The following is a 10,913-nucleotide window of genomic DNA, read 5'->3' on the forward strand; positions in this document are numbered from 1 at the left end:
CAAGCTGGAATTTTCTTTTGCATTATCCTTAATATAGCTGGAGGACTGTGTTGAAATTAAAATGTGAACAAGGCTTTAAAAAGAAAACAACAAAAAAGAAAAAAAAAAACCAACCACAAAACCTCTCTAGGGTTAAAGCACCATACTGAATAAAAAAAAAAAACAAGTGCAACGTTAAAATACCAAAGTACTTTTTGTTAACTAGGTTAGACATATAACAAAATCAAGCCACTGCATATTTCAGTTTCATTGTGTCAGAAGAAAATCTTTCCTGAGCCTGTGAAAAACAGTGTAATGGCAAATTATTGCAAGCAACAAAACAAAAAGCCCTTTGAGACCCTCTCATGTGAGAAAGCTTCTAAGTACATTCAAGCAAATACTGTAACTTCTGAAGGGAAAAAAGAATTCACTCCTGGATCTTTAAAGCACTCCTTTAATAGTAACACCACATGTTTTGAAAAATGCCCAGTGGTGCTGCCCACAGCTGTCTCAAGCAACCAGCACTGCTCCTTGGGAGGAAGAAGTTGGAAGTGTGCAGGAAACTACATTGTTCTTGAAATACTTTTTTTGTCAAGTCGTAAGAAAAATCCAGCAAAGCACTATTAACATGCTGTTACATCTGCAAGAACACAGCTACAGCTAATAAAGAATTAAAAATAAGCATAAACAAAGATACTAGCCATGATGAGAACAATATCAGCCTCTTAAAAAAATAGCAGGGACCGCACCTTCACGTGCCTGATTCTTCAGGTGGCTTTAAAGAAGGTGACCATAGAAGCTATTATTTTCAACCTCTCAATGTTAGAAATGCATTCATCACATTTCTTACCTGAGCCCCGTCCTTTAATTTCAAGATGCATTCCATTGTATTGATGGTGATAACAACTGGCTCTGATCCCAATTTTGTCCATGGCACATGAATCCGAAGTTCATGAATATGCCCGCTTAAAAAGGTAAATGGTAGTTTCAGCTCCTAGCAACAACAAAAAGAGTGGTGAATGAACTACTGAAACACATCAAAATTCAAGGCACATTTGTAACTTAAAATAGTACAGTTCTAGCACAAAACATAAGTCAGAATTTATTCTGTCTCCCCACATCAGCAGCGTCAAGGCATGGGCCTTGACAACTAGCTTTACAATCACTTGCACACATACAATTAATCTAGTCAAAGGAAACATTTGGATTATCGTGTCCTTAATAATCAAAGACAATTTAAAGGCACCTCTTCTGCACGAAGCTATCGCAAAATGTGTCACTGTTCAACAGACAAGAAGAAATGAACCATGTGAAAGTAAATACTTAAAATTATACACAACCTGCATTATTCTGAAGAACACAAATTTGGAATTAAACAAACATTGACAAAGCCACAGCAAGTCAATGTCTTCAAAAATATTTTAGTTATAAGAGATTGGAGCTTAAGATTGGCCTACTGTGAACACATTCACAACAAACTGCTCCGTAATACAAAGTTATTAAATTTTTCATTCACAAATTCGATAACTCCTCACCAAGGCCCTATGTGTATAACACACTACTCTAAAAACTGGTGCAAGTCAGCCCAGAACTCCTAACAAATGCCTGGTGCCCCACCCAGTCAATACATAGATCACACCTCTATAGGACAGCCCCAGTGACCCAGCTGATGCTGCATGCAGCGAATCAGCAGAAAACAAGGTACCAAGGTTTAAATTCTTTGGATACAAAGTGCTGAAATTCCCCCAGTAGATCCAGGGGTTCTCCCAGGAATCACGAGCTTAACACCTATCAGACAAACGATCAGTCTAGAGACCTGGTCCCAGAGCTAGACATAAAGATTTGGAATAAGGAAATAAGTGCTTAGTGCAAAATAAATAAACCATATTTGATATTATTACAGAATTTTAAGTTCGCATTTTCAATACTACGTATTCTAATGATAAGACTTCAATGATAATGTACTTCCTGATCTCCTATCCTGACATTTTTGGCTATAAAGGTTTTAAGTCTTAATGGGGAAAAAACAACAGATGTCTTTAACTGGAGTTGCTTATAGCCTGGTGTTTGTGTCTTCACCTTAGATGCTGGGAACTACAGGTGTAAATATTCTCAGGTTGAGGAAGAAGTGAATCTAAGTCTCCCAGGTACTCAGCAATAGTTCTCACCATTACAACAGAATATTTTCAGTTGGAAGGCACCTACAACAATCATCTAGTTCAACTGCCTGACCAATTCAGGGCTGACCAAAAGCTAAAGCATGTCATTAAGGGCATTATCCAAATGCCTCTTAAACACTGACAGGCTTGGGACATTGACCACCTCCCTAAGAAGACTGTTCCAGTGTTTGACCACCCTCTCAGTTAAGAAATTCTTCCTATGGTCAAGACTGAACCTCCCCTGGCTCAGCTTTGAACTACTCCCACAGGTCATATCACTGGATACCATACAAAGAACTCAGCAACTCCATCTCTGCTTACTGTCCTCAGGAAGCTGTAGAGAGCAATGAAGTCACCCCTCAGCCTACTCTTCTCCAAACTAGACAAGCCCAAAGCCCTAGCCATTCTTCACAGGACATTCCTTTTAGCTTCCACCAGCTTTGTTGCTCTCCTCTGGACACATTCAAAGACCTCCACATCTTTCTTAAATTGTGGTGCCCAGAACTGCATACAGTGCTTAAGGTGAGGCCACACCAACACCACATACAGCAGGACAGTCACCAATTTTGACCAGCTGGCTATTCTTTGTTTGATGGACTGCAGGATGTGGTTTGCCCTCTTGGCTACCAAGGCACACTGTTGATGCACATTGAGCCTGCCGTTTCTTAGTAAACTCAGGGACATAAACCTTTGTTCAGCAGAATTTCCCTGACAACCTGGGACTTAAGCACCTTGGCTCAATTTAGGTACTAGGTACTTGCATGCTCTGACTCGGTACTCCTGTGAATGAGTAGAAGTTAAATAGAGAAGGTCCGTGAAAATCTGAGATCAAGCAGGTAAGGTGGTAGGGAATTTTAGACAAACATCCAGAAGTGGATCCAGAAAGCCTATTTTCCTGCACTGACTTCAGTCGTACCCCTGCTGTATAGAAGTTCTACAATAACAAAATTTGAGGACGTTTTGCATTTAGTACTGGGCATATATAATAAGTCTACCTTCTGTGAAGCTAGTTAATATGTGCCTGACATCTTGAAACTGTATTCAAATCTTAGTGGCATGTTTTCAAAGCCCACTAAAAATTTTTTCATAAGTTCCAAGTTGAAATAACTATCACTGCAACTGTGACAGGTTAGCATCCTGACTCTAATTAGTCATCCAAAGGAGAAGCCACCTATTCTTACCCACAAATACCTAGCACCATCAAAGTGACAACAGCTCCTAATAGGAGCAACATTAAGGAACACACTCTCCGTTCCACAGATACCTCTTTAGCCTTTCTACTGGTATGACTAAGAAGTTCATCTTGCATCCAAGACCTAATAGTAGATGAAATATATTCACTGCAAACAAAATCTTCAGAGAAGACACCTCACAAAACCATAGCTATACGTTTTGTTGTCGTAAAGCTTTCAGTTTGTGAATTAGGTTTCAGGGTTTACTAAGTTTTCATTAACTAATTTAAAAAGCCACACATCTGTCTCATGTCAGGGAACCTCCTTACTGTTACCTCAGCCATGCTTACAGAAAGTCACATCTAATTCCAAGCCCCCAGTCCAAAAGATGAGAGTTACAGGCTTCCCCATGAAAACAGTTTGCAGTAGTCACTTTTTTTTAAAAAAAAAGAAAGCATTTTTTTCTTCACCTCATTCACTAATATACTGAAGGATTTTAGCTCAAAGCCTCTCTCCTAAAACTTTAGCCTTAGGCTTACAGTCAACCCAAACAAAATTTTAACCCACAGAGTCTCAGTCAAGCCACTGAATAGAAATACTGAGCAGTTCAGTACAGACATTGCTACACTGGTCATACAATAAATGAAAAAGTACCTTATGTCCCGCAGCCTGGGGGGAAGAGAGGGAGGAAGGCAGGCAGAAAAAGATATGGACTCTAAAAGTACATTCCAATTTAAGAGACAATGCTTTCATGAATCAAGACAGCAAGCTATTACTATTAACAGTAATAGAAATAAATTCCTTTCCAGACTTGCAGGCACATAATTTTTATGTTGCTCATCAATACCATAACATCTATTTATAACCTGACTTGTGTTCACATGTGTAAGTTACAAGTTTACTTCAAAAGGTACTCTAGAATAGATATTTTTCCACTATTTGCTGGATAGATTTAACATATTCTCATCTTTGTCTAGTTAACTGTAAGATAGTTAAAGAAACAGAAACAGGAATTATTTCAAAATGAGGTGATACAACCAAATGCACAGCTTACTTAGAAGACAGTTCTTTCTCAAAGGAATTTGCCTGACATTATCCTAATTGCACAGCCAAATTTTCTTAAAGCCATGCAGACAAATCTTTGTTATGCTATTTCAGTAGACAATACAAAACAAATGTGTGCCAGATTTAATAACTTGCTCATAATACAACATATCAAAGACCATTTCTTTCTGTCCTCCTTTTCTGTGCAATCTTTCCCCTTTCACTAAGTACTGAGCGTTTGATGACCCACAAGTATGCAACATGACATGGAAGTATTAACATAGAATCTGGTATGAGTTGTGAAGGCCCTTAAGATCATCTAGTTCCAACCCTTTGCCATGGGCAGGGACACTGCACACTAAACCATGTCACCCAAGGCTCTGTCCAGCCTGGCCCTAAACACTGCCAGGGAGCATTCACAACCTCCCTGGGCAACCCATTCCAGTGCCTCACCACCCTTACAGAAAAGAACTTCTTCCTTATATCCAATCTAAACTTCCCCTGTTTAAGTTTTAACCCATTACCAAATTAAGGACAGAAATATAGAATCATAGAATAGTTAGGGTTGGAAAGGACCTTAGGATCATCTAGTTCCAAACCCCCTGCCATGGGCAGGGACACCACACACTAAACCATGTCACCCAAGGCTCTGTCCAACCTGGCCTTGAACACTGCCAGGGGTGGAGCATTCACAACTTCCCTGGGCAACGCATTCCAGTGCCTCACCACCCTTGCAGGAAAGAACTTCCTCCTTATATCCAATCTAAACTTCCCCTGTTTAAGTTTTCACCCATTACCCCTTGTCCTATCACTACAGTCCCTAATGAAGAGTCCCTCCTCAGCATCCCTATAGGCCCCCTTCAGATACTGGAAGGCTGCTATGAGGTCTCCACGCAGCCTTCTCTTCTCCAGGCTGAACAGCCCCAACTTTCTCCACCCGTTATCTGTATAGAGGTGCTCCAGCCCCCCAGTCATCCTCGTGGCCCTCCTCTGGAGTTGCTGTTTGCTCCATGTCCTTCTTATGCTGAAGACACCAGAACTGGACATGAACGTCAGCTGAAGTGCAAGGAGTGAGGGGAGAAAGAACAGACTTGTTCCCAAACCTTTTATAAGGTGCTTTGTCCAGGTAGTTGTCACCTATGCTACTGTACCCGAATAATCACTACAGTTCCAGAAAAGCTGGAATTCTCTGAAAATGTTTAAGGCTCCAGACAAAGATATCCAGGGTATGTGCATTTGTATCCAAAGTATAAAGCATAAAATTGAGGCTGTGCTTATGCCAGATAAGGAGCAGGGAACCAGGCTTAGGATAACAGCTCAGGAAAGGATGTTAGAAGACCAGAGCAGTTAAGGCAACTAATTTTGGATATCACAAATCCATTCACACAGAAGGACTTTCTTTTCAAGGGAGCTCTCTGCCAGCTGCAAAGGTCTTGGGATGTTGTATCACTACATACTCAGAAAAAGAGTTTTGCTGAGCAGGCACCCTTACCACAAAAAAAAAAACACTTGAACACTGCCAGGGGTGGAGCATTCACAGCTTCGCTGGGCAACCCATTCCAGTGCCTCACCACCCTGACACTAAAGAACTTCTTCCTTATATCCAGTCTAAACTTCCCCTGTTTAAGTTTTAACCCGTTACCCCTTGTCCTATCACTACAGTCCCTAATGAAGAGTCCCTCCCCAGCATCCCTATAGGCCCCCTTCAGATACTGGAAGGCTGCTGTGAGGTCACCACACAGCTTCTCTTCTCCAGGCTGAACAGCCCCAACTTTCTCATCCTGTCTTCATACGGGAGGTGCTCCACTCCCCTGATCATCCTCATGGTCCTTCTCTGGACTTGTTCCAACAGTTTCATGTCCTTTTTATGCTGAGGACACCAGAACTGCACACAATACTCCAAGTGAGGTCTCACAAGAGCAGAGTAGAGGGGCAGGATCACCTCCTTCGCCCTGCTGGTCACGCTCCTTTTGATGCAGCCCTGGATACAGTTGGCTTTCTGGGCTGCGAGTGCACACTCCCGGCTCACATTCATTTTCTCATCAACCAACACCCCAAGTCCTTCTCCGCAGGGCTGCTCTGAATCTCTTCTCTGCCCAACAATTTTGTATTCATTGCGTATTCACATCCCCATTTAAGCTAATAGAACATTAGCAAAGGTATATTATGGCAACATTTGCTTCTACAAGAGCCATGACATTAACAGATTGCACTGGATGTTTAGGTACCCAGATGATAAATTGGCAAAGATGAAGAGATCACCCACCAGCAAACTGCAACTATCTGAGAGGGAACAACATAAGTGACAGCAGCAAAATCCTAACTGTACCTGGTAATGTAGCAAGTTTGATATATCCAACCCAAGTCACCATTTGTTATTTGGACAAACCCTCTCTCTACACAGTATAACAGTAGAACAAGTGGAGGTTTTCACAACCAATACAGGAGATTTCAAGACTCAACTGGAGAAAACCTCAAGCTGATCTGACATAATACTGGTAAGAGCCCTTCTCAGAAGAGGTGGTTGGACTGGATAACCTCCAGAATTCCTTTCTGATCAACCCTTCTCAGATTTCCTAATATATACATTAAAAAAGGCTTCAAATATTCATGCGAGGAACACATCGTACCAACTGAAGTCTAGTATCCACATCAGCTGTATGAACAAGCCATACCAATAAAGTGAAGAACTTGATAGAAAATACACAGGCCACCGGGTACTTCATATAAGACAAATCAGGCTCTTTACAAAAGCACAGAAAACGGGACAGGATCTCTTGTAAGATTGTCTCCTCTTCCAGAACAGGATCAGAGATCACATTCTTTCACATTTTAGAAGGTCTCCCAGTAGAGACCATGCAGCCTCCTCAGTCTTCTCCAATGCCTCATAATCCGATTAAAACAAGGAAATTTCCCTTTATGTCCAATCTAAGTCTCTCCAAATGCAATTTATTCCTTGTCTCATCCACGTAATTCTTGTCCTATCTTGTCTCACTTTTTTTTTATTCCAAAATTAAAACACATTACCTGTCTATTTAATTTTTTTTTCAGTGGCCATATTGCCCAAATCTCCCATTATTTTTTGCTGCATTTCTCTCAGCTCCTTCACTTGGACTACATCTGGACACAGGACACCAGCTAAGACTCACTACATCAACATAAAATAGCTTTATTGGTCTCACACATCCAAATCCTTGTCAACTCAGGTAAGCACACAAGGGAACAGTCCCTCCGCTAAGCGTTAATCAGTTCATATTGACAGCAGGCTCCAGATTCTGTACCAAGTGTTTTACTTGGTCAAGCTTGTCTTTTAAAGGCCGAGAGCCCCTGATCTAATCCACACAAACCAGCTGATCAACTCTGTCCTTCAGTTACTCTGAAGTTAAATACAACTGGAATGATGAAACCTGGAATTATAAAACAATACAGAGAACACAAATCTGCACAATTAAAGAGAGCTCCTACTTTGTGACATTCTGTATTAGTTACTATATGCAATTAGTAAATATGACTGGAAAAGCAATTAAGTTTATGTTCATACTGTAAAACAATAGTTACCGAAATAGGAAACATGTCCACAGAAAGCCATTCTTTTCACACCCCATAACTTACAGGGTGTGCAAAGAATTACCATTCATTACCAAACAAATGGCATGGAATTAAAGCAAAAATAACTACATGCAGGGAAAATAAAGGGCTTGCATAAGAAGAAAGCCAGCAAGTACTGAATGAACGTTTATCTGTGCAGACCAACCTAAATTAGTCAACTTCTTTTAGATCAAGGACATAGAGTGCAACTACTATAAACATACCTGTTCAAGCACATCTAGCTTTAATTCAAGTTTACTAAGTACGACATCTCCTCCCCAGAGTGACAACTGTAGATCTGAAGGCTTCAGATTCTTTATGTAGCGATTCACATAACTCATTAGAATAGGAGTAACATAGGACTCCAGCATTCTGGAAGATTTCTGTATTACAGGGCAAGCACTAAGGAAAAAAAACAAGACAATGAGATATTATTCATAAACCTGTCTGCCTAACTTTCAATAAAGCAAAAGTTATATTGAATAGATGAAAATTTTTATTTCAGACTCTGCTTTGTAAACATGTATGCCTATATGTAGAGATACATATACTTACACATAAAGGTGAAAATACATACCAAAATGAAAGCACATTTATTTGCATTTACAAAGTTCCAGTTTATACATATACATATACTAGAACTAAAAACTGGCTTGTTCACTATCAAAAGAAAAGTCAACCTAACCAAACCAAAAAGAGAAGGAGGTCGAGCAGTCTACCATGCTTTCATATAAAACTTAAATGACACAAACCCTGTCATTTTTAATAGACAGAAATCCGTATTAAAACACCCCCTTCGATACACCTCACCGACCTGATAACCTGAGCATCGTGTACACTCCAAAAACGCCATCTTCCTGCCACCCTTAACCCTAAGCAAACCAGCACCTTTCACAACCCAAGCTAAAGATGCATTGGCGCTTACCACCAATCCCCGCCACCCTCCCGCCTTTTCAGCATCCCGGTGTCCTTAGGGGACCCCACCCCGCACCACCACCACCGCAGCCCCTCCCGGGCACACCCAGGAAGCCAGGAACCCCCGCCCGTACCTTCGGGACACCCCTCACACACACACAGCCCAGCCCCACGTCTTCTCTGCACCCCTTTACCTGCCCCTCCGAGGGGCGTGAAGCCCTGGCCCCGAAGCGCCGCGCCTCCGCCCTCACCGGGCCGATCAGGCCGCGGGAGCCCCGCACAGACACCACCTTTCCCCGCTCCTGCTCCGCCGCACGGGCACTTCCGGGTTCCCCGCCGCCTGTGCCCTCCCCCAGCGTCCGCCACCGAAAGTCCCGCGCGGGCCCGGGTTTGTGACTCAGCCGGAAGAGTTTGGCGGCAGGACCGGGACAGGGCCGGGGCCGGAAAGCGGGTGTGAAGCCGGCGGAGGTGACGCAATCTGCCAGGCGCTGCCCGCCGGGGCCGGGGCCGTTGGGGAGGTGGGAGGGGCGGTCCCGCGGTGCATGCCTGTGAGCGGCGGAGCCCGTGGTGCTGCCCCGCACCTTCCTCCGCAGAGGTGTAAATCGCAGCGCAGGGGAGCCCGGGGCGGGTGACTGGTTTTCAACCTGTGGCACCATCAGTCCGTGGGGTGTGTTGAAGCTCCAGGTTTTGTTTCACAGTGTGCTATTGATCAATGAGAATTTGGGGCAATCATGGTGATGGCAAAGATGTTGTGTGTTTCCACTGTGTTTAATAAGGCACCCGCTCAGAACGGGAGCAGAACTTAACTCAAAAGCAAACCAGCTTGGGTTCTGAGTGTCACCATTCCACATTTGAGAAGAAAGTAACATAGGAATACCTTCTAATTTATGCACTCCCAAAGCTGAATATGTTGATCAGAGAGCAAAGCCCTCCCCGCTGCCCTGAGACCTTTGGGGATTGCTCCAGGGAGCAAGTGAATTCCGTGGAAAAGCATGAGGTAATGCACTCCTCGCAGGTTGGCAGGCGGATGATCTGGAAAAAAAGCTGGGACTGTTTTCTCCGGGGCGAAGTGCAGCAGGCAGTGCCTGTGGGCATGGCTTTGATGTAGATAATGAAAAACCTTCCACAAAGGCCTCTGATTTGAGTTTTGAAGAAAAGCCCAGGGTATGCCCATTGAGTTACACATTCCTTCTGGAAATCTGAAATCCTGTGTGTTCTATCTGTATGGTGTTACACGGCTGGAAACAGAAAAAAGAGAGCAGTATGTGGCACGCAGGGTGGGGTTGTGTGAAGCTGGGCCCAACCAGTGAGGGCTGAGGTAGGAGTCCACCTCCCACAGCAGTACCTATGTTGAAATATGGCTAAACTAATCCAGGTCTGAAGGCTCCAGCTCCTGATGGGTTGGCTGGCTGCTCTGCCTCTGGTATACACATAGTGAGTTAGTAATGAATCTACTCTCGTTTTACATACACCATTACCTCATTTGCTGTGCCATCACTGCTTGTAAGACAGTATTCACTTCACAAAGGACTGAAGCAGCTTGGACTGCTTTTCCTCTTACTACGGTTACCACTCCCACAGCACATACTGGAGCATATGTTTAACTGTTCTTCAGCAGCTGTGGCATGGTAACCTGTGGCTAAGAGGTGGTAGCAGGTAGGTGAAGGACAGACAAGCTTCAACATGATCAGAAGTTCTTTACTGTGAGGGTGGTGAGACACTGGAACAGGTTGCTCGGAGAAGCTGTGGATGCCCCTGGCAGTGTTCAAGGCCAGGCTGGGTGGTTTTTGAACAACCTGGTTCAGTGGAGGGTGCCTTTGCCCATTTCAGGGGGATTGGAACTCGATGATCTTTAAGGTCCCTTCCAACCCAAACCCTTCTATGATTCTATGATGTGCTTCTGACTTACAATTTATCTAGTGCTAATATTCTCAAAGAGTTCCTTTACACAACTGCTACACGTTTCTGCCCTTCCGATAGAGTTGTGGGAGTGGTGAATTTTACTGGTAGAACTTTTGGGGAGTCTGCACAGCAAGACGTGAATTAATCGACGTTA

General features: G+C 43.2%; 1 protein-coding gene across 6 annotated transcripts in view; it reads right to left on the reverse strand.

Annotated features, from left to right (window-relative positions):
• The window catches only part of VPS13B (vacuolar protein sorting 13 homolog B), a 439,567-nt gene extending 430,280 nt beyond the window's left edge, over positions 1-9,287 (reverse strand). For 5 of the 6 annotated variants that reach the window (XM_062627313.1, XM_062627314.1, XM_062627315.1 and 2 more), the window contains exons 1-3: positions 9,052-9,287; positions 8,167-8,344; positions 830-973 (exon numbers count right to left, since the gene is read on the reverse strand). In XM_062627313.1, coding sequence (XP_062483297.1) covers positions 830-973; positions 8,167-8,313 — 291 coding nt within the window. In that variant the 5' untranslated portion in view covers positions 8,314-8,344; positions 9,052-9,287. Of the gene's footprint in view, positions 1-829; positions 974-8,166; positions 8,345-8,756; positions 8,777-9,051 lie in introns of those variants that run through there. The other variant, XM_062627311.1, reaches the window with a different exon arrangement.
• Positions 9,288-10,913: the final 1,626 nt, after the last annotated feature.

This window comes from Pezoporus occidentalis, unplaced genomic scaffold (assembly GCF_034315485.1).
Source record: "Pezoporus occidentalis ecotype Australia unplaced genomic scaffold, CSIRO_AGI_Poc_V1 ctg3, whole genome shotgun sequence".
Taxonomy (NCBI): domain Eukaryota; kingdom Metazoa; phylum Chordata; class Aves; order Psittaciformes; family Psittacidae; genus Pezoporus; species Pezoporus occidentalis.